The following is a 25,480-nucleotide window of genomic DNA, read 5'->3' on the forward strand; positions in this document are numbered from 1 at the left end:
GACAGGAGTTGATAGTTGACAGGCAAAACAACACGGATTTTGCAGTGTTGGCAGATGTTAGATCCTTACCGTATTGAAAATCCTCCCAAAAATGTACACTCCCACTTTTTTGAATCAACTTTTTCTAGTTCGGTGATATTATTTGCCTGGGAAATACCTGCAGCTTATTCAGGCTATGTATTGGCAAGCCAGTACTTACGTCCGGTCCGCTGCTGGCGATAATGACAGTATCGGTGTCTGGGTGGGTTTAAACCAGGGGTCGGCCTGAAGTCTGTATCTGTTCCTCCTAGTAATGGATGCTTTGACATTAAATATACAGCAGGAGTATGCTTTATGCCGATGACATGGCAGGTTATATTGGTGGGAGCTGGTCTTAAAATCAGCAGGACCAAAACAGAACATTTATTTTGCGATTTTGGCGGTCCGACCAGCTTCTCTCCAATCGCCAATCGCCTCAAATGGTGTTCCTCTACTCTACCAACCTGTTCCGATTTTAAGTACCTCGGTTCTCTAGTCCAATCCGACGGTGGCGTTGACCGAGACGTGAAAAGCCGAAAAAATGCAGGTTGGATGAAATAGCGCCAGGTTACAAGTGTAACTTGAGATCCAAGAATGCTTCTTAAACTTAAGGGACAGATCTACAATTCCATCATAAGACCTGTCATATTGTATGGATCTGATCTGAATGTTGGGCCACCAAATTTGCGGATGAAAGGAGATGGATCTGTGGTGTGACAAGAATGGATAAAGTAAAGAATGTGTACTTTAGACGAAGTTGGAAAATAGCGCCAGTGGTGGAGAAATTGAAAAACAAAAGGTTAGTGTGGTATGACATGTTATGCGACGAGACAATGGAGACATAAACCAGAAAGTATTCATATTGAATGTAGATGGCTACAAAGGTATAGGAAGTCCGAAAAATGTATGGATGGATTGTGTGAAAGAGGATATGTATAAGAAAGTGCTGATAGAGATAAGATATTATTTGGCAAACAGTGGGTTACCCTTGTTTTATGAGAAATATTTTAGAATTTTTGAGTTTTGAAATTCTCCGTAACTGAACTGAACAAGACGAAATATAGAATTATTTACAAAGCCAGGTATGTATCGGGCAGCACTGTTATTACGGTGTGACGTCATGAGCTTCTATTCTATTGGTTAATTAGGCTTCCTGAATCTGACTCAGTGTTGCCAATGTTACGGCAATTGCCGTGTTCTACGGCATGCCGCGGCATGCAGGATATTAAATAACAATTAACATCTGTTGTTCTTTAATAAATTCATTTTCGAAAAGATTTTGAAAACACGTTGTTGATTGACAATGATTTGTACCGGGAATTATGAAATTCAATTAAAATTATTTGCAATTTTAAATAAGAAGGAAGGGATAATTTTAAACCAGTTCATTGGTTTTAAACGTTAAAATAGCAACTTTTAGCTAGTGTTGAAAACTTTTTCCTTTTTTTGCTGGTGCTACGGCCTGCTGATGATCTTTTTCTATATAAACACGGTATTTTACGAAGAATTTTATACGATGTACACGGCAAGGTAAATTTTTTTTATTGGCAACACTGACTAATTTCTGTTCTCGTTCTTCAATAAAAATGGCTGCTTAGTGTATATCTGTTTTAATCAAGTTTGTTTTAATTAAACTTAAAGTAAAAGCATATGTGCGTTCCGTAGGAAGTTTACTATTTACATTGTAAAAATTCTAAACAGTACAGTGAAACTTTTTTGTCAAATCAAAAATCAATAACTGGTTCGGTTAAGTGGTAATTGGAGGGGGAGTTGCATTGTCCCTTTCTTTCTTCTATCTTTCTTTCGGTCTATTTCGTGCCGTGCGTTCGCCCTATCGTGTTGTGTCGTGACTAAAATATTTTCCTTAATAGCTTCTTAAAAGATGATGTTATTTTTAATTAAGTAAATCTAAAGAAGTATTGGTGATGTTGACCATAGGTTTATTGTTATTTCGCAAAAAACCATCCTTTTTTACCGATTCGGTTCGCCAAAAATTTAGAAAGCTTCAACCACGTTTCGGATTCGCATTGATGAAACTATGAACCTGGACTCTTTAACGTTTAGTTTATCACGAATCCATTATCTTGTTATAAATTTGAGTAAGAAGAACTTCAAGCAAACAAGTCAAGAGTTGTCACAGGTGTGTAAAATCTAATTTCATAGTCATTCTTTGTTTATCGACTGTCGCCATATTGGCAATAAATTGCCATTTCTGTCGCACGCTCTGATGTATGAATTCTTAATTTGTGAACAACCTTTAGTTGTAATATGTGTATTTGTGTGTTTTACCTATTGTTCTTATAGGATTCCAACACTAGAACATGATTTACTCAAGCAACATATGTTCTTGATAAGCGGTATTACCGAAAAGTGTTTTGAATGATCAAGGTGAACTTACATTATATTAGATTTAGGGTAGCTTGTGTGTAGCTTTGAACGCTTTCTACGACCTTCTTGTTTTTGCTTTCCTCAATAATCTAATCTTCTTTCAAGCATGTAATCACTCAATTTACCAAACTAATAAAAACCTTAGAGATTACATTACGTATATAATGCAATTAACGCGATTAATAACAGAAACTATAATAATTTAATAATATAATAACAAAATTTGGTATCAATGTTACTTGACTGTTATCAGTTTTTCTTCACTGCATAAGCTTCATTTAAATCTAACCTTGGTAATAAACGAAACTGTAAACATCTCATATTGAGTGATATTATTGATAGGTACATATGGACAATCATGGATGTAAGTGCATACTTGTTAAATGAATAAACAAAATGGTGTACTATTTTATACATATTATTGGAAATCCTGAACTATGATAAATATCAGGATTTAGTGTATATTGTGATAGGTAATTGAAAAGATCTGTCAAATATTTCTATTGAACACATTTTGGAAGTTGAACAGTAAAAAAATGTCACGATTGATTAAATTTGTATCTTTGGAATGTAAGAGGAAGCCAATGATAAAAAAGGAAGTGGTTGAATAATAATAACTGAAAATAAAGTAAGTGTGTATGAGCACAGTTAAAAGTCATATGTAAAGGCATTTTTAACATGTTGAGCTTGATGGCAGTGGCATCAATTATTTACTCTTCAATGATTGTTGGTACACAAGTATTCTAAAAGAAATATTTTGTGCATCAAGCTTAGGAAAAAATGTAACAAGAGGATTCAGTTGTATGTTCTAATAATGAGATAAGTATGCTTTCTTGGTTTGGAAATATGATTTACATTAAAAATATCAAATAACGGTGTGTATGGAAATAATGTGAAATATGCTTATTTAGTTGAGTATCTAAAGAATGTGTATCTACCTATCTATCTATACCTAACATTTTCACATCAAATATTATAATTTTAAAGTAAAATGTTAACATAGTTTTTTATTATCATGCAATAATTTTATTCAAATTGACAATGGGTTATAGGTTAGGTTTAAAGAATTTCATTCACACAAAGACAATGTCACAATCATAGAATAATATTAAGTAATAACAAATACAAAATTGTCATCATTTTCATAACCTGTTTATTTTAGGTTTACATAATTCAATGTACCCACATTTTTTATAATAATAGCTATTGATTGCAACTTCATCTTTTTCATCAATATCCATTAAACCTTATTAAGTTACAAATTTATAATTTCACTAGCTTTCGCCTGCGACTCAGTCTGCGTGGAATTAAAAAAAATAAAAGTGAGTAGCCGATGTGTTCTCCCAGACTACCCTCTACATCTATAAGAAATTTAATCGAAATTTGTTCAGCCGTTTTGGCTACAGACTCTAACAAACATCAATCCATCTAAATTTTCGCATTTAAAATATTAGCATGATTTATAATAAGTATGGTTAAAACTAACCTTTGAGTCAAAAAAAATGGAGTAACGCTTATTAACAACTCTACTTTATGCTGATTTCTTTTTATAAATTGTATTAAATTCTAGTTTAAACCATGTACAATTACTGTGTGACGTCAAGACGCATGCATGTCATCGATGATGTGGTTAAAATCTATTCCTACCTTAAAGATGTTTTAAAGAGATTTGTCTAAATAGTTTTTGACTATTTCCATATATCTTTTTCAAAGAAATTATAGCAAAGTTGCAATTGTTTAAAGCAGTATATTATGGTGGCACTATAATTGTTATAATTTCATGTTGGCAAACATTTTTAAGGTCAAAAAAAAGCATGATTGTACTGTATACATTCTCCAGTACTATTTTAAGAATTTAAATGATCTTAGTAATCCAAAGGTTTATTACCATACAACTTTAGAACTGCTAAATGGGTTATGATAAAATTTAAGACAAAAGTAAGAGTTAGTTTATATAATGCATAAGCGAATATTATATGTTTTTACCTTTCCACTGCCAAATAACAAACATACTTTAAAGAACAGAGATAGCAACATGTTTTTGTACAAGTCTTGTGCAGTGGAAATTCATGATAAAGTTGTAAATTACAAACTTGCACAAACACATACAAAAATGCGTTCATGCATACACATGCTATTACTGTTTGCTTGCGTCTTGTGCTGTTTACTTATTTAGACTTGTATTATGTGTTAACACCTTAATGTTTTAAGTTTAGCGTTAGCGAACATTAACATTATTTTATACAATGTTTATGTATATTTATTATTTTTGTTGTAGTATAGTTTGAGTTGTTAAAAGAACTTATAGAAGAACTTCAGTTTTTTAATGTAAAATAAAAATACTGTTTTGATAACTTTTATTGTTATACTTTAATTAAATGTTTTATTGACCTTTTCAAGTAGCATCATTATCTTATAATTTTTAGGTATATATTGAATAAGTGTCTTGGGTTTTAGACATTAATTCTTATGAATTGAAATAAAATCATCCGAAAACGTGTTTTATATTTATAAATAACTAGCTGTTGCCCGCGATTTCGTCCGCGTGGTATTAGAAAACGTATCCCTCGGGAACCGGACTTTTCTCGAGGATTAACCTTATCTCATGTACTCCAGACATTGTTTTATGTCTGTGCCAAATTTCAAAAGGATATGTTGAACCGTTGCAGAACGATCGAGTAAACATTAAAAAACTAAATTAATGAATCCTACGAGAACCTTAACTATTCACGGGATAAAAAGTAGCCTATTTATTCGTCCAGACTATGCTCTAAACCTGTGCCAAATTTAATGGAGAACTGTTCAGCCATTTAGGCTATAAGGGCTAACAAACATCCATCCATCCATCGTAACTTTCGCATTTATAATATTCATATGATTTATATGATTATATGATATATGATGCTTTTACCGCATAGCACTCAATGCAGATATAGGACATAAAATAATAGGTAGTATGAAAGTTCACTTGGTAAGCTTTCAAAATAAGTGTTTTACGAGTATTTGCAAGATAACACAAATTAACAAAATCGAAAAAGCTGTTTACAGTTTTATAAATTGCGACGTTACGGTCGTTTGGTCGGAGTTAGCTCAAATTATATCGTCGCGTAGAATCATGTCGCGGTACCTGGAATGAATATTGATTTATCCGTTTGATAACGCCTACTTACACATGCGCTCTGATCCATTGCGCTGTTGCCAATTCTCGGCGGCGGCGAGAGTCGATACATGTAACGATTTATTGCCGACGCTCAACCAACACCCTATTGTGCAGTCTTTATTATTTGTCTCAAGTAACAAGTTTATATCGTTATAATAGTCATACTAACAGTTAATAATAGCTCGTAAAACAATTTAAGATTACCTAAAACATAATTCAATTAGAAACATTTGCTCTGTTATTAGTCTTGTGTTTTTTTTACCTGTTGCTGATGGACAAGTTTTTCTTCTACTAACTTCTGTATTTTTAGGAGATGAACTTCATCGATGTTCGTCGGCATAATATAAGAAACAACTGTGCCTGTGTCTGGACAATGTAGTTAGGGCTGTGCGTTGAAATTATTGTTTATTAATAGCCATTGTGGTGTTTGTATATGAATTTAGACCTTTTGTGGTTTTAAATTCGCGAAATGTTGTCAATGTTATCGTAAATGGCGGCAACTTTGCGTAATTAATAAAAAAAAAATACTATCGCGATCACGATTTTTTATAACCGTGTATAAAAATGTTGGCTTTTTCATAAAGATATTTTTTTTGTTTAACAGATTGTCAATCACTATGGCTTGGAAGCAGAAAATCAGTTGCTGAGGTCTTTGCTTACGGAGGCGGCAAAGACTTCCTGGGATACGGATCGCACAGGACCTGCAGTCAACAGCATTCATGCGTCTCTGCTGGCTCAGTATTTGGGTTCGTTGTTGAGCCATCCCGCGAAGTCAACTGTCGTCTGTCGAGCTGTGGACAGCCCCAATCGTTCTGTGCAGAAGGTACGATTCGTGTTTATATTACTCGTTTGTGCTTGTATTTGTCTTAAAAATGGGTGTTGTCCCACTTGTTCCGGTTATGGTGTATTTAAATGAACTCCAAAATAGCTTAAAGCAATTTGAAGAGTTTGGTATGTCATGTGAAGTCTTTCGGATAACATCGACTAATTCATTTTTTACGGTTATGAATATTCACAAGCATAGAACTTTAGATTAGAATCAAAGATTTTTGCAGTACATCAAAATAATTAAGAATTTTTAACTTTGTGAGGTCTTTAGGTTAAAATATTATTGAAGTAAAATTAGGTTTATAATATATTTCTGACTAAATTGAAATGAAGAGGTAGCTTGTTTCAAGTATTGTCTGTTAGTCAACTGCTTTTATCCATTTTGCCTTTTGTAACATTCCAGAAAATAATTTCGGTATATTCTCAAAAACTTGTAATTTGTACTTAACATTGTGTGGCAAACTCAATTGGTTTAAATTTTTATCCTATTGCCTTTCCCCAATCTGGCATTGAGGTAAGCAACACATATCACATGACATACATCAGGAACACAAAATATTTGTTATTATAAATGTCACATACTGTCACAGAAACCTCAATCGATTTTATTCGAAAGAATTCTAAGTAAACAATCATCATACACTGAACAATTTGTAATGTAATCATCATGATATATTATATACATGATACTCAACATTATAATACTGTTTGAAACAAAGTTGACTTTGTTCAATATAATTTCAATTTCATCCCGTTGATTGGGATCCATATCAACTTTTTGTTTATTAAGTCAATTACATTACTTAAATTGTGTTATCTTAATTGTATAACTGAGACTTGTTATATTTTAAATATTTTCAGTGGCTGAGAAATGTTTATTCATTTAAATAATTGTTTGGGATTATGTGACTGTATTTCTAGAATTAATAAATGTAAGTATAGGTATACTTGCACTTACACAAATAGTAATTCCTGTGTATGATGTGGTAAATGTTGAAAGATTTTGGTCTCATATATGTTGCATAGAATCAGTTGTGTGGAATGAAAGCATTGTTTAAAATAATTCTTTGTTATAGATTACGACAAATTATTTGGGCATATATAGACTAACTAAACTGAATAAAACTAAATTTGACAATGTACTTTCATGTCTTCTTTATTAATATTTATGCGTATTTAGGAGTTAGTGAAACAAGCAAAAAGTAAAGCCGCTATTTAATATGTGTACCCAAATTGTTTGTCACACCCTCTACTTGGTTTCCTATTAGGACCCCTTTAAATATCCACACATTTTGTTTGTATCTAGTGTCCATTTCACTCATTTTATACATGTCTGCTGCTATTCATTGTGGTGTTTTCAGTGGTGCTTACAAGTACTAGTTTTAATCCTTTTAATTATGAAGTCCATACAAGTGAATTTGTTTTATGTATTTAGGATGGGCCGAAATATTTCTAGTAATTGCTCAATTTTCTGTCCCTTATTATTTGTATTTGATATTTTTAAAAAGTTTCCCGTAACTAAAGTTGCTAATCGTTATTTTGTTCAACAATTGTTCTAATGAAATGAAATAAATCGGTTATGAGATTTTCTGGTCCCTAAATAACTTTGACTGCAGCTGGCCAAGAAAAGTTTTTATAATTTATCAGACACCATATAATATTTATGCTAAGTGGTGCTAATTTTGACATAAATCTAACTGATTATATTTATCAATTACATAGTTATCTTAATTGGCCACTGAAATTATTTCTATTTAATTTGTGACATAAATCAATGACTAATAATAATAATTAAATTCAAATTACTGTTTCAGTTTTTTATTGACTTCATGTACAGATTAGTGCATGAACTGTGAACTATCCATAAGGCATAGTGAACCTGTTAATTTCCCATTTCCCATAAAATTGCTGATATTCTGTCCCATTTGTAGGCCGTTGTTGCATTGACATATGCATGGAAGGTGTGTTTTATCCAATTTGAAAGTTAGAATATTTTATTGAGCACTCCGGCACTTCTGTCCCTTCTGCATGCTACTATCTGTGCAATTGCGGCGTCATCGATTTATAAAACATTATGGATCTTAATTTTTTTACAGATTTTAAAACCTTCTAACACTTTACTCAATCGTCTTTCAAGATTGTTGAAGTTAACAACTGCCGAAGATGTCACCTTATCGTTGGTGTTGAGGCGATATTCGTCCAAGACCGAGATAGCAGCGTTCGCAAAACAACATCTTAAGAAGCGATTTTTGGATCTCGTACAGTGTTATTTGGATGCTGGTATGTCATATTAATTGTACTAGTGGCCGGCCCATTTCGAAATTCATTTTTTTTTTATTATTAATAAAAATATGTTTATGCACTTAACTTCCACATAAACTGTCATATTTCGCCTTCATACATACGCACGGTTTCCTTAAAAAGGAGTACAAACACTTCGCTACACATAAATATACAAATATTGTCATATCAACAAATACTTATATTTACAGAGCATGGTCATCAGGCTGAGCGTGCAGGTCTTCAGGAATGCAGCCCTGAAGTTTTGCAAACTCTCCTAATTAACCTCGCGTACGAAAACTTTCGTCTTGCTCCGGTAACAAAAGAATTATTCGTAAAACGTTTACGTGTTGACTTCCCTCGAGAAGTCGTACCGATAGTGTTAGCACCACTGCTTTATCCCGACGATACACAAACTCCATTAGAAGAAATGAGCACGGCCGACGATATGGCGGTCGCAATGATGGACAACTCACTTGCGGAAATCATTCGCGACATGGGGTACGGCTTTACCGCATCATTTGAAGAATGCAAGAACAGCATGTTGAACTTTGGAGCGCGAGAGCCTACCGCGATAGACATTGCGCGTATAATATCTATGATGGTGCGCTACCATACCACAATGCCCGACGGGCCGCCCATTCAGACACCAGGAAACTTTTGGACGAATCACGAAGCAAAGAAAGAAGGAATCACTCATGGACATGGAGAAACCTGGAATGCAGAGATATTTGTACAGACACTGAAAGAGCTGGCATCTAACTTGAACTGGAAAGAGGTCATATTACAACTGGACCATCCAGAATTCATTGTACCAGACAGACAAGGATTGAGCCTATTGTTTTCCATCTTGCGTTTAGGTTTACAGAGTGCAGGCTATCCATCCAACATATTCCCTGTGGAATATCTATGCCGCAGGTGGACCAACCTGGAAGGACAAATGAGCTTGATTACTAATATATTGAAACATCCAGATATATTTAGCCTCGCTGATTACCCATTCCATCCGGTATCAATTGATATACTCAAGTCCTTGCCAGAAACTGATAACAAGGAAATAGCCACTTGGCGGTGTCTGTACCTAGTAGAGTTGCTGTTGTATGCATCTGAGCGAGGCTACTATATGCAAGTTCACGAGCTGTTCAAGTTTCCTTTACAGCATTGCCCTGACGTTTTGATGCTCGCCTTATTGCAAATCAATGCACCGATCACTGTATTTCAACAGGAATTGTTGTCTACCTTGATACCAATATTTTTAGGCAATCATCCCAATTCTGGAATTATTTTGCAACATGCGTGGCATTCACAGAATCCGAACATAAAACCAATTATCATGCACGCAATGGCAGAATGGTACATACGTGGAGACAGTGATCAATCCAAATTATCGAGAATCTTGGATGTCGCTCAAGACTTGAAAGCTTTATCGCTGCTACTGAATGTACAGTCTTTCCCCTTCGTTATTGATTTAGCTTGCCTCGCATCAAGAAGGGAGTACCTTAAATTGGATAAGTGGTTAACTGACAAAATACGAGACCACGGTGAATCTTTTGTCTCTGCTATGGTTAAATTTTTGCAGCGAAGATGTCCACCAGTGATGGGGAAACCAGCAGAAGAGCAGTTGCCGAAAGCCGCTCAGTTGCCACCGGAAACTATTGGCACCATGCTGACATGTCTGCAGCTATGCGCCCCTAACGTCGTTCAGGAACTACAGGAAGCGATCTATAATGTGGTAGCAACCTGCCAGGCTTTAATAATTAATAAAACAAGACAAACAATGGCGGGAATCGCTCGGCCCCATACTAGAGTAATTGAAACACCGTTCAACCCTGCAGCTTTGGGAGGGCAACTTTTCACTCCGCATGTCGATTCGATAGCCAATCTTACACCGAATGTCGCTAATATGACTTTAGGCGCACCAGTAAACACCGCATTCGCAATGCCTGGAACTTTAGGGCCTTTGGTGCCACCCCCAGGGTCTCCTTCCCGATTGCTAGGACCAGGTCCCAATAGCCCCTACCCTATGATGGCAATTCCGCACAATCCCAACATTCCCAATATGGGTGCTTTGCGAATGGCGCAAATGCCGCCAATGGACAAATTCCGTTTACCGGATCAGATCCATTTCCCTGAACTTATGCACAATGTTTCAAAAGAAATTGAGGATGAGGCAAATGGGTATTTTCAGAGAATATACAACCATCCTCCTCACCCTACTCTATCTATAGATGAGGTTCTAGAGATGCTTAAAAAGTTCCAAGATTCACCTAATAAAAGAGAGCGTGAAGTATTTTCATGTATGCTCAGAAACTTGTTTGAGGAATACAAATTCTTCCCACAATATCCTGACAAAGAACTTCATATTACCGCTCAATTATTTGGTGGTATCATTGAAAAGGGTCTTGTTCCAACTTACGTATCCTTGGGTTTAGCCTTGCGGTTTGTTTTGGATGCGCTTCGGAAGCCGGAGGGCTCTAAAATGTATTACTTTGGTATAGCAGCGTTGGATAGATTCAAATCACGTTTAAAGGACTACCACAAATATTGTGAGCATGTCCGTGCTATACCACATTTTAGTGAATTCCCTCCGCATCTGATTGAGTATATCGAATATGGACTGCAGAGTCAAGAGCCGCCTACAAAGCCTCAGGGTCCAGTGTTGCCCGCCACTCTGGCCGCTATGTTGAATCAAAATACTGTTGTCACAGTGTCCGCACCATACAGGTATGCTTTCTTTTTCATTATATTTGCTAAGTACTAACAACTGACATCATTATAAAATGCCTATCGTTTATTCTTTTTATTTGTAGAGCGCCGAATTGGAGGGCTAGCTTAAATTTTTTGTATTTGTAAATTCCGCGTTGGACCTGTACAGCTAGCCCTTAAGCTCTTTTTTATTTTTTTTGTCGTGATTTAACCTCGGTATAGTAGCATGAAAAAAAAATATGTTTTCTAGTATAAAACATCTGACGTAAGTAGAGGTAATCCAGTACGACCGTGTCATAGATGTTTCGTTAAGACCATATTTGAAAGACAATATGATTCTAATGAGATATCTTGCTGGTTTTGGTTCTGCTCACATCCTTTGTTAACGTTTATGCTACTATACGCAATATTATACTATATCATATATCAATACGGCTTCTGGCCTTCTGGCATTATCCTCATATTAGACTATAGAAAATGTTAACCTCAGTAGAAAAATCTTGAGAGAAATGGCTCTAATTTCAAATTAATTCTCACGTTTGCTATTTAGTAGCTTCTAACAAGTAGTCTTAATATATTCGGTGACCGAATTATATTCATGAATTTCTATTCCAACGTAGCTAAGATTACTTCAGTTATTCAAATCATATTATTACGCACGTCATTTCTAAAAGACGTTCCCTTTTCGTAAAGTTATGGTTATATTTACCTAATAATCCTGATTTACAACTTTCCTAATAGGACCGTGGTAGGTGCCCCGACCCCCATGAGCGTGATATCCAAAGTGGCGAACTGCGTGGCCGGCGGAATCGGCAGTCGGCCGTCCATCGCCATCGCTACCAACATCGACACGCTGCTAACAGCCACAGATAGGGAAGAGAAGATTAACGCGCCCCCAGAAGCTATACAAGATAAAACCGCGTTCATTTTCAATAACTTGAGCCAACTCAATCTTCAAACTAAATGCGAAGAGCTTAAAGAAATCTTAACCGAAGAGTACTATCCTTGGCTTTCACAATACCTAGTTATGAAACGGGCATCCATTGAATTTAACTTTCATGCCTTGTATTCTAATTTCCTTGACGTTCTTAAGGCGCGAGAGGTTAATAGGCTTGTTATAATTGAAACTTATCGAAATATTAAAGTGTTGTTGCGTTCCGACAAAAGCATAGCCAACTTTAGTGACCGATCTTTGCTCAAAAATCTCGGCCATTGGTTGGGAATGCTCACCCTGGCTCGCAATCAACCAATTCTTCTCGTTGATATCGACCTTAAAGCACTTTTACTTGAAGCTTATCATAAAGGCCAACAAGAACTGTTATACGTCGTACCCTTCGTCGCCAAAGTTCTGGAGTCGACTGCAAGGAGTCTTGCATTTAAACCACCGAACCCCTGGACCATGGGATTAATGAACGTATTAGCCGAACTTCATCAAGAACCTGATTTGAAGTTGAACTTAAAGTTTGAAATAGAAGTGCTTTGTAAAAACTTAAGTATAGATATATCAGAATTAAAACCTACTCTGTACCTTAAAGATCCTGAGAAGCATAGGCTTATTGAATTCCAACTTTCTCAGCCAAAAGTTAATAAGGAACCTGTAGCTGTTGTTCCTATAAATCAAGCTATTGTACAAGCTCCACAGATGCAAATGATGCCGCCTCAGCCTACTATGATTCCTATTGAAGAAATGACGTTAAGTGTACCACCTCCTCCTCTTGGCATGTGTCCCGATCCTACCTTAATGGGAATCCTTGGAATGCCAGAGCCCCGATTCAATTACTTGGACGTAAATGTCACTTCAACATCAGCATTTGGACAAAAAATTTGTTTCAATCATCACATACTCTTGTTCCAAAACTATCCCCATTTAAAACAGTTCGTTAAACCTGCTATCGAAAGGTCTATTCAAGAGTGGATTCACCCAGTAGTTGATAGGTCAATTAAATATGCTCTTACTACTTGTGAGCAGATTATTCGGAAAGATTTCGCCCTAGATCCAGATGAGGGGCGCATGCGCACCTGTGCGCATCACATGATGCGCAACCTGACTGCGGGCATGGCGATGATCACGTGCCGGGAGCAGATCGTCAGCACCATCAGCACGAACCTGAAAGCAGCATTCCTGACAGCACTTATCCCTGCAAATCCACAACAGGTAAATTGTTATCTTTAATATTGCCTACAAATAAGCATGATTATATATTTCAGGTAATACAAAAATGCTTGAAGCATATTTACAATGAAACTTGGCCATAGCTTTGCCATATAAGCTGTATTCTAGAGTTTTAAGTCAAAAACAGCTATTACTAATTTTCAATAACCTAATTCCAATTTCATTAATGGTCATTGCAGCATCTTACGGTTTGTCATCAAAATGATGTCAAAATCAGCTTTATTAGCTACTGTACTAATTAAATTATTAAACACCTTCCCTCGAACAGCTTCAAGTTACAATGTGATTTGCAACCACTGTTTGCTAACTACTTCTGGTCATCTGGCTTTTTAATACCAATGGAAGACTGCTTTTTATTCATGTGTTTACCTTATGATAGATTCCCAAGGATGGCTTTCATGATGGGAGACTGGCATGGCAGCTTTTTATTTTAATTTTCACTGGGGGCTGATTCCGGTAGGAACCTATTATTTATTTGACAGCTTGTGTTCCAGAAGGATATAGTTGAAAGTGCAGCAGCTGTTTTAGCAACAGAAAACATGGAATTAGCTTGTGCCTTTATTCAGAAAACAGCCGTTGAGAAGGCATTGCCTGAACTTGATAAACGTCTAATGAACGACTATGAAATTAGAAAACAGGCAAGAATCGAAAACCGACGTTACTACGACCCGATAGTACTTACATACCAAACCGAAAATCTTCCCGAAAGAGTGAGACTGCGAATGGGAGGACCCATGGATATGCAGATTTCGGTATATGAAGAATTTGCTTGCAACATTCCTGGCTTTATGCCCTTGAGAGATGCTGGCATGTTCATCCCAAAGCCCTCCCAAGAGCAAATTCCTCAGCTAACATTTAGCCAAGTTATAAACCCAACTCAAGTGTATGGGGCAGATGAGATGGGAGGTTTGATATCAGCAGCTGAGATGTTCCTGTCCAGTGTATTAAATACACAGAGTTTCCCAGTTCAAGCTACCAACATGCACACCCTGCTGGAATGTCTTGTAATTGCAAGAAGAAACCGTGATATTGTATCCGGTTGTAACTTACTACAGCGGGTATGTTATTTGTAAAACTCTTTTACTTTAACACATACACAGGTAGCATTGATATAGTGATAAAGCGAATTAAATGCAAAAACAATGTAATTTTTTAACAGGCTGTAGAAGGCCTACTCGATGGCCACATTATTCAGTCTGGAGTCAACGCAGAACATGTTGATTTGATGACACGATATAGAGATATTCACCTTCGAGTGCTCAAGCTGTTGGAAGATGCGAGGGTGTACGGACACGTGTGGACGACGAAGCAGATCACCTGCTGTCTAACCGAGTGCAGAGATGAACTCAGATACAACATTGAAGCTGTCGATTGTCTCATCCGAAACCACCTCATTAATATGCCACAAGTAATAAATACCACATATTTCTACTTATCTTACAATTTTTATTTATAAACGTAAAATTTCATTTAATTCTACAGACATTAACAACTTTTATTATTTCTTTTAATTAATAATAAATTTACTTTACATCATCTAATGTGAAAAATGGTATGATCTTCGGTTCACTCATTTGTAATGTTTCAGTATGACTTAGCCCTGGCTCATCTGATGGATAATGGCAATAATTACGTTGCTGTAGCCTTCGCAATGCAGTTGGTGCAACTGTATCTAGTTGACGATAGGAATAACATCTTCGTGAATGAGTCTGATTTATACCATACGACCGAGACCTTGGTACGTATGATGGCGCACCCACAACAGCCGCCACCAGAAGGTTTGGCGACGTTGATCGAGACGTTGAGAATCAATCAAGATCCTAGCGCTTATCTTGGAGAGAGAATGCCTCTTGGGCCTACAGCGCATATACATTCTGGCATTTTACAAGTCCGGGTGAGTGATTATTATTTAGAGATACTTTTCTTAACATCATCTTAATAGTGTAAATGAAGCTTTTGTATTTTTGACAAGCCACAGCACTTAATGAACAATATGTATGACCATATTATCTCTAAAATACTTCTTTTGATCTAATTTTCCTTGCAACATAAAGCATCTGTTGACAGTTGTTTCTTTAACTGTATATTTTTGTTTACTACTATATAAATTCCAGAACCGCGAATACGATGATCCTCCTGGCCTTCAAGAGAAGACGGACAATGTGCTTCACGAGTGGCGTACCCTGCTTCAAAGTCCATTAACTGACGTCGAATTCAGTCAGAACTTCAACATATATGTTCATCGCATGAACATGAATGGAATACTGAAATCTGATGACATGATTACCAGATTCTTCCGTATCGCTACACAGATGTGTATCCAAAATGTATACCAACAACTGAATGAAGAAAGGGCAAATCCGCCACCAGTTCCTCCAAAACGGGAGAAATACTACGTAATGTGTGACTCTTTCATTAAACTGGTCACTTTACTTATCAAGAACACCGCTGATGCTGGTAATCCAACCCCGAAACTCAATCTTTTGAACAAGGTACAGTTTTAGCTTTAATAATAATTAACATAACCCAAATTTTTCATTTATCATATACAGAAAAAAAAATAATAACAGTTGGTCATTAATAATGTTTTCAATAGCAACTTTAGATTTTTTTTAGAAAGGTAATTTTAAATACAGGTAAAATAGATATATCTGTATTAAAATTTGTGATGTTTCATATTGGACCTTTAAATAAGTATTTAATTTTCATATTGATTTACAATAGTAATTTACTATTTTTAATTATTTAGATCCTGGGGATAATAGCTGGATGCCTGTTGCAAGATCACGAGGAGCCTGGGAATAACTTCCAACAGCTGCCGTATCACCGCTTGCTACTGATTCTCTTCCTCGACATGAATATGGCTGAACCAGTCTTAGAATCTATGAACTATCAGGTAAATGTATATAAATTACTTTAAATACATACATCCTTTCTCACAATCTCTTTTTGTACTTCCATTCCATAAGATTTTCCAATTGCATTTAGTTACACTTATATTGACACAAGATGTCTCTGTGTTTTATTATCAGAGTTATTTTTTAATTACCAGAGAAATGTATACCATTACCTTTTGCCAATACTAATTGTAAATGTGAAAATAAAAAAGTCCTAATTTTTGGTAGATTACTATAAACATATGGTTCTTGGGTTATGAATTCGATTTGCTTATTATTTAATTTACTAGCTTTCGTCCGCGACTCCGTCCGCGTGAAATAAGAAAATAAAAAACAAAATTGAGTAGTCTATGTGTTCTTTCATACTATTCTGTACATCTATATCAAAATACCTTTAAGCTACAAACTCTAACATGCTTCTAAACGTTCGCATTTTTTTAAATATCAGTATTATTGTTAGGTTCTCACTGCGTTCTGTCATACGCTGCGCATAATTCGTCCTAGCGTGGCCCCTGGTTTCTGTTACGCCTGGCTCGAATTCCTCTCACACCGTTCCTTTATAAATAGAGTGCTCGCAGTCACTCCACAACAGAAGGTAATTATCAACTTTATGATATCAACAAACCATTTTATATTCACTTATTTTTATTTCTTTCCTTTCGTTAAGTTTTAATGTTTTTTTATGTTGGGCATTAAGCTCTTTGAGTTTCATTTTTGTCGTTATCTTGAAATTAAAATCTCATAATTGAAAATTTATTATTTGATATCCATAAAAAAAATCCAAATTGCATTTGAATAATTAAACTAACATTAATTAATTTGAAAGTTAACTTACAAAAAATGTAGTACATTGTCATTTGAAGACTAAAAAACAAACATACAGACAAATTGGGTACCTCCTTCTTATGGGAAGTCTGTCAATAATCAAATTTGAAATATCCGAATACCTCCTATTGAATCTTAAATATAAAATAATGATGTTCTGTACTGTGCAGAACAATTTGGTTAGGTTATTTTTATTTATCTTTAGTTTTGTACAATGATATAATTTTTTTTTTAACAATTGTATATTTACTATGTTACTAACCCCATTGCATTCACAGCTATTGCTACACTCACTGACTTAAACATTGCCTTAAAGTTATACCATTGTTTCATCCAGGGCTGGGGAATGTATTCAACGCTGCTCATAGATCTATTCAAATTCCTGGACCCATTCTTAAGGAACACAGAACTAGGGGCCCCCGTCATGGCGCTTTACAAGGGGACACTTAAAGTGCTCCTTGTTTTGCTTCATGACTTCCCTGAATTCCTTTGCGATTATCACTTTGGTTTCTGTGATGAAATACCCCCCAACTGTATACAAATGAGGAATCTGATACTATCGGCCTTCCCCCGGAATATGAGACTGCCCGACCCTTTCACGCCCAATCTGAAAGTGGACCTGCTCGCCGAGATAGCGCTATCGCCCCGAGCCGTTATAAACTACGCAACGATTATCCCCATAACACAATTCAAGAAAGATCTAGATGCCTATCTCAAAGCCAGGACCCCGGTTACTTTCCTCTCTGAGCTAAGAAGCAATATGCAGGTATGTACGTGTTATAAACACATTACACACGGGTAAGTACGCACAGACATAAGGTATGGTAATTAACATAAGGATCTCGGATTTTTTATTACATATTTCCTAGGTTCTTTAATCATGTGGTGGTGTTTAACATTTGACAATCTTTGCGAATCTCCTTTTATGTATGCACTTATTTTTAAATATCATTCTATAGCAAGGTAAATGTTTGTAATTCAACTGAAGATGAGAATTTTGATCAACAAATTATTGAAGTTATTAAGTGTAAGATAAATATGGAAGTATTTAATAAATTTTGCTAGGTAAGTATTTCGAAATGTAACTTGGCTAATAAGTTAATTGTTATAAAGTGTTTTCCCTTAGGTTGTATTTTTTATTCATAGAGAATTCATTAACTCATGGGAAACAGGGTGAGTTCCAAACCTATGTAAGTATATGGTCATTAAATAATTATATTATTTACATTGCTTATACATTGGTTTAACTCTTTGAACCGTTTAATAACACGATTTATCAGAACAAAGTTACAAGTAGACATATGCTAGAAAATGGACCATTTCGTTTGCCATCTTTAAAATAAAAACAACAATGTTTTATGCATGTCTATTTTTTATTTTGTTTACAATTTTTTTTACTACTTTTTTATTTTTAAATAAAATATTAATTCTTTATCATAATGGGTGCAACTTTTACAAACAAAGCCTTAAGTTTTTTATCTACCTGGGGACAACCAAAAAGGAATGATTTGTTGCTTTACAAACTATATTATATAAACAGATTATATTGGGATTAATTTGTTACTATTTGAGGATACGCAATGGTTGACAAACTTTTTCATATTACAACTAACATCCTAATATATAACAAGAATGTTACTGTCAATTGCTTGTACTAACATTCTAATTGTTAATACTAAACAATTTATTCTAATATAAACTATAACCTAACAATTTAAATGACATAATTTACTTCAAGTAAATGAAAACTTTTATATGTATGCCACTATAATTTTCCAAGATTTTATTTTTTTTTTTATAATTTCCCTTCTTTAATTTGTTTGATTAAAATTTTTAATTACTTTATTTGTTTACCATATTAGGAAATTATTTCTAAATTTACTTTATCAAAAAGTTGATTATTTGGTTCGAATCCAAGTAAAGGTTAGGACAAAGTTCTAAATGCCAAGTATTTGTGTGGTTCTGAATGGATATTAAAGCCTGTTACAGTTTCCGCAGGTGGGAAGCGAACCCGCCCGCCGCTACAACACGCAGCTCTTGAACGCTGTGGTACTCTACGTCGGTGCTCAGGCGATCGCCTACATCAGATCCAAGGGACAAACGCCAAATATGACTACAATCGCCCACTCCTCACATATGGATATATTCCAGAACTTCACAGTCGACTTTGATTATGAAGGACGGTGAGTAATCTTTTAAACGACCACCATTGCTTGAATGTTTAAACTCAAACACATTTCATGATATTATCGTTTAAAAAACACTAAAGAATGGGTAAAATTAGCTGGGAAACCGGCCTTAAGACATTTCACTATATACTGTGAAGGAGTATTGGTAGTAGTAATTAATATAAATGATGAAAAAAGTTAATTTTAGCACATGATCATCAAAATAGAAAATAGTTGTGTATTTACTTAAAATATTGTACTAAAATGTTATTTTATTTTCAGTTATCTGTTCTTCAACGCAATCGCCAATCAGTTGCGCTACCCGAACAGTCACACGCACTACTTCAGTTGCTGTCTCTTATATCTGTTCGCGGAGGCCAACTCCGAGGCTATACAAGAACAAATAACAAGGATGTTACTCGAGAGGCTGATTGTGAACAGACCTCACCCATGGGGACTCCTGATAACCTTCATCGAACTGATCAAGAACCCAGTCTACAAATTCTGGTCACATGAGTTTGTACATTGCGCGCCCGAAATCGAGAAGTAAGTATATTAATTATAAATCTCACTAAAACCCGACCTCGACAAGTTGCTTCTAACATTTGGTTTGGCTCTGACTGTAATAATATTTTATTATAATGTCGTCGTCGGGCAACTGTCTCCTTACAACTGCTTTAAAGGAAAGAGGTTTTTGATACCATATGATAATATGCTTTTGATTAAAATATCCAGCGATAATGAACGTAATTAATTCGTGTTGAAGTGAATAATGTGACCATAATAAGTGAGTACTCATCTCATATATTATTTATTCTTGTATCAAATATATTTCTTCTATTAGCTTGTTTTTATATCAAGTATCTAGCTGCTTTTTATATTATTTTTATATCAACATGCATCCTAGTTGAAGTTATTATTTATGGCTGCTTGAAAATAAGTTTCGCTATAGTATGGATTACAATGCACAGAGAGACATTTATAAAGTATAGGGTTGGCTACTAAATTATGCATATTTTAAACATACCGTAGTCAGAGAAGTAATTCCTAAAATATTACACAAAGATATAGAACTTATCACTTTGCACGCTTTAAATCTAGACTTGAATTTAGCAAAAACTAATGGATGGAAATTGAATGTACTTGGTAGTATTTTTATTGGAATGGATTTGGAATTGAGAATTGCCCAAAAATGTCAAGCAAAAGACGTTAACAGCGCTATGAGTATTTAATTACATTTCGTGAAAGCCTTGTCAAAAATTCGAGTAGCAAAGTTCCCTATCAAATACTGTTATAATTGCGAAAAATTACATTTCTTTAAAAATATGTAGCAATCAGCAAAAACACCTGAAAATGGCCTCTGTGATTCACAAATGAATTAAGACCTATCTATTGTTTATTACAAATGCACCTCCAAAGAAGGATAAATCCTTAAACTATTATTATAGCTGTTAGTTTTAGAAAAGCACGGTATTTTGTTTTACGAGCCTGTTTTAATTTTTCTGTAGAAGTAATTAAAGCGCATTATATTTGCGTTTGCGAATAGTTTTCTATCCAGATAAGTAAAGCAATGCGAGTCTTTTTGTAATTTTTCACACAAAACACACACGTCACCTTTTATGATAAGATCCAAGTGTTTCAAGTGCCCTATCCCCACTTCCAGCTATATGATGAAATAATTTACCAACATGCACAAAATGTTAGTCTATTTGCAATGTTAAGGCTCACCTGCGTAACATAAATAACATCATTTTGCCCATTTCCATTTCCCGTAATTGAAGGATTTACCGTCTTTATGTAGGGTAGATAGTGTAAAAACTTAATAATTACCAATACCAAGAAGTTGTTAAGCTATTGTTTTCAAACCGCCGATTATGTTACATAAAAAAATAAACGAGATGTTTTACATTTATCACGAAAATAAAAAAAATAATAATGAAAAAGCGTCGGTAAGGGATAATATGACGAGAACAGAAGAATGTCTGTTGATATTATGAAGAGAGAAAACGACAGCCACACCTTAAAAGGTCAATTATTATTGAAACGATATGTGTAGACTTATTCAAGAACAGTTTTGACGAATCATTATAAAGCAAAACATTTTTGCTCAAATATCTCGCTACAAATACGAATTGAATAAAATATGATACAGTTGATGAAATCTTTCCAAACTCATATTAGCAATGTTTTGATCGTTAATTGAGTTTAGAAAATACGAAAACTTATAGTAATATATCTATTCGCTTCGTTGACAGCAATCAAAAGCTTTTAAAATTGTAATATGTTTTATATCATCAGCATTTTCATATACGTACCTGATTATTATCGCTATATATACAATCTAAGTCATACTGATCATGATCCATGTTTCATTGATGTTACTCTTATTTTTGTACCCTCTTTTTCCATTCTTCCACTTCTTCTCCCGTCTTCTTTCCCTCTACCATCTCATTGTCTTACAATCATGCCTTTTATTTATGACGATGAGCTAACATCGTTGAAATATTTTTATTTTTCTACTTATGTTCCTTTCTTATTACGATTTGCGATATTAATTATACGTATGTCAAATAATTCTACCATGTTTTTATAAATCTCATATAATGTATATAAAAATATGCATATAATGAAACTATATGAGGGATATCAAACATTTCTTTCCAACATACTGCTTTTAATTTCCTTTACATCTTATAAATTGACATTGCTTCAATCATAACTTGTTATAAAAGAAACGATTTTGGAATATGCAGGATTTGTAAGGAAAACCTTTTGAGAGTCACTCAACAAGAAGGGAACTAAATAGTTAAAAAAGCAGTATATATAAGAAATTGAACGATCTCGAAATAAGACCCCAAGATGACATCATATTCGAAAGTTGGCGAGAGCGAGTTTGGCGTGCGCTTCGTACGCCACTAGGACACTACCACTGCGCAGAGTCGAGCCGTCGCCTGCCTGTACTGACTACACTACTAATTGACGGCGAACATCTTCAATATCCGTTACCGCATTCACCTTTGCTTCATCCTCTCCTCTTATCCTAATAACAGACATTAAGGTGTGTGTCTTGTTTACTAATGTACCTCTATTCTTATTATGGATGTTAACTATATAGGTATGTGTATATGACATATATAGTACTTGAGCATGATTGTGAATTTGAAAGAAATACAATAGCTTACATTTTCGTGTGCTTTTGTTATGGAGTTATGTGAGGCTTTGATGCGGTGGCGATATTGTAACAGGGAGCTTGCGGTTTGTGTAGGTTGTTTGCGTCGGTCGCTCACTCGTGCGTCGCCGAGAAGACGGCAGGTGGTGAAGTGGCCGAGTAGCGGCGCGCCGGCTGGGAGTCTTTAAGACACCAGCAGGACTTCACTAGCATAATTAATAAAGGTACTATATATACATATATGCTAAATGTATCTAACAATTTACTAACATTTGAGTGGTACTTATAGCGCCATACAAACTTTATGGTGGCTAGCAACTTCGGTAAGACTGTGTAGCACCCACTCACGTCTCTTTAAAGCTGCTGTAAAGTTTGAACTTTGTAATGCCATCATTCTTTATCTGGGTGCTTCTGGGCTTTTATATCTTTTATTTGATTTTCGCTATATAAACAATTATTTTATTTTATAAAAAAAATTACTATCAATAAATTCTCTTAAGGTTTTTACAATATTTTGCAGGTTATGTATTTTTGTTTATCAGAGTCAAATAAGACTGCTAGGTAATTTGGCAAAACTGTCAAATATTGTTTTATTTTCACCATACATTGGATGTAAAGACCATTATGGAAAATGTCTAAGACATAGTGCTTTTATTAATTAAAATAGTATTGATTTAAATTATTGAACACCTACTAAATTACCTTGTAATATTAATTTGTTAAACTTTGCAGGCTTGCCAAGCGCCGCAACGCCACAAGTGAGCACCAGCCAGCCCTCCACCTCGTCCGCTCTGCCCAAGCAGTGGAACCAACTGTTCAAGAAGTAAATCCTTTAAACTTCAATGTTGGTGTGGATCAGCAGACTACGGTTAACTCGCATACTAAGTGAAAGTGAAGTGAAATGATATTGTGCGTGATTGTGATGTGTTTTAATTAATTATTATAGTAAGATGTCTAAACATTAAATTGTAGTCAATACAGGCACGGACAACTTTAGATTTAAGTAAATATTAATGTCATTTTGGGGTCTCAATAAGACTGTTGTAATTGAACATTCAGTATTATAATTGAACTAATTGTAAACATGTGAGGAACTTTGTAAACAATTAATATATTAGATAATGGAGTGTTCCAAGGACCTAATATCTTATTAATAGTCTCTCTGAAAAACAATTTTTTCCTTATAATATAGCCTTGATAAGTTTGATGGATAATTGATTGAATAATATAATTACAATTGATTAAATTTGCTGATATTCAACACTTATGGTGTTGTCAGCCAGTTATTTAAATCTCTCTCAATGTTTAATATGTGTGTAATTGCATGTAATAATAATGTGTATGTTTTTCTTGTTTGTCTACTATAAGCTTGAAGCATGGCTTCCTATAGTGAGCATTCAATGATATTTTTTTGTCAAATCATTAAACATTTAGCTGCATAAATTGGTTGACGATTTGGCAAAAAGATACATTGATAATGTAACTATTTGTGTGTAATTAAAGAAACATTCAAGTGTTTATTAGATTTAAGTGTGGCGGTGTTTGCTCACTGATGTTACGATTTCTATTTAAGTGTTTGGTAATAAAATTAAATGTAGTTTTATAGTTACCACCACCACGGGTATGAAAAGAGGATAAGTATCTGGTTAATTCCTAAGTGGGTAGGTCCTAAGTCTGAGCGGACAATTTAAAAAGCTAGACTTAATAGAATGATGATAGGTGCGTGGTGGAACCATAATAGTTTAAGATTCAATATATAATGAAAGCTTCATACTATACTCAATTTGGCTAAATATTTACATATAAATGTCTAATATAAATGATTCAATTTAATATTTAGCTCATTCATAAATTAACTTCTAATAAAATGTCTTATCAAAGCTATTGTAATCCTTTTTATTCATCAATTGTAAGTATACGAAATGTAATGTAATTGCGTAGAAAGAAAAACAACAAAAAAATTTGTGTATTGTAGTTTCTCTTTAATATTATATGTAAGTTAAACATTTTCATCTTTTCCAATAATGTAGTAGTTTCAGTAGATTTTAAATAATTGTCAGTTTTTCTTAATTCCTCCCGTTTTTAAATAGATTTGCATGAAAAGAAAAGGTTCATAGCTTTGGATATTTTATTTAATAGGAGCTACCACGATTCCGGCAGCAATTATTATGATTAGATGATTTATTTATCGATGCCTAAACTGTTATATGAGCAATGAATATTGTGAAAATTAAATATCCAGTAAAATTCGAAATTATATAATTATTGATTTGTTTTGTTTCTAGCATTCATATTTGCGACCTCTTTTGGCTTGATTTGTCTAAAATGTCAATGATCCAAAATTTTAATCGCAATGTGATTGAATTATTTTTATATTGCAAAAATTTTATTTAAGGAAAACTTTTGAATTTCATCTGTAATGCAAAGTGTAGCACATATATGTGATTCTAGTAATTAAATCTAGTACTCGTCGTGTTTGGTTGTTTTATTTTTGATTACATAAAGATACTCCGATTTTGTTAATTTAATTTCTAGTAACCAAATCCTTTTTGCATATCTAAATTCGATCACAAATTATCTATGATTTTCTCTAAGAGATTGAAACAAAACTGTGTTAAGGTCAAGATGAACGCAATGTAAAATTTATCTGCATTATCACTATTGTGTACGATGCACTTGGTAAATCAAAAATGCAAATACTTAACAATGAATTATTTCGATGAAAATCATTTTAAGAATGTCGGTTGTGTATGGAATTTGATTTGCCTGTTTACTCAATGTAGGTTTAATCAAAACTAGACATATGGTTTTCTTTCAAATTTATTTTATCGCTTGATTTCGTCATTTTTAATTTTTGACAGGCTTCTT

The 25,480-nt window shown here is 34.5% G+C and overlaps 1 protein-coding gene across 9 annotated transcripts; it reads left to right on the forward strand.

Moving 5' to 3' along the window:
- The first annotated feature begins 1,598 nt into the window (after positions 1-1,598).
- LOC106101751 (CCR4-NOT transcription complex subunit 1) lies at positions 1,599-25,085 on the forward strand. Of its 9 annotated transcripts, none has more exons than XR_001225534.1 (16): positions 1,599-2,158; positions 6,171-6,389; positions 8,491-8,674; positions 8,887-11,398; positions 12,122-13,535; positions 14,036-14,611; positions 14,713-14,961; positions 15,142-15,447; positions 15,668-16,045; positions 16,303-16,449; positions 16,911-17,045; positions 17,592-18,041; positions 19,265-19,458; positions 19,726-19,989; positions 22,709-22,836; positions 23,345-23,433. XR_001225534.1 is itself a non-coding variant. In XM_013281077.1 (15 exons), exons 1-15 carry the CDS (start codon positions 2,057-2,059, stop codon positions 23,499-23,501), a joined length of 7,272 nt encoding a protein of 2,423 aa, XP_013136531.1. In that variant the 5' UTR covers positions 1,599-2,056; the 3' UTR covers positions 23,502-25,085. The 9 variants fall into 9 exon arrangements, 5 of the variants coding, with proteins under 5 accessions (XP_013136531.1, XP_013136529.1, XP_013136533.1 ...); XR_001225536.1 differs by lacking the exon at positions 23,345-23,433 and adding an exon at positions 22,197-22,501 and having other exon boundaries at positions 22,709-22,801; XR_001225535.1 differs by lacking the exon at positions 23,345-23,433 and adding an exon at positions 22,197-22,558 and having other exon boundaries at positions 22,709-22,800.
- The last annotated feature ends 395 nt before the right edge of the window (positions 25,086-25,480 follow it).

The sequence above is a fragment of the Papilio polytes genome, unplaced genomic scaffold, assembly GCF_000836215.1.
Source record: "Papilio polytes unplaced genomic scaffold, Ppol_1.0 DF823957.1, whole genome shotgun sequence".
NCBI classification, from domain to species: Eukaryota; Metazoa; Arthropoda; class Insecta; order Lepidoptera; family Papilionidae; genus Papilio; species Papilio polytes.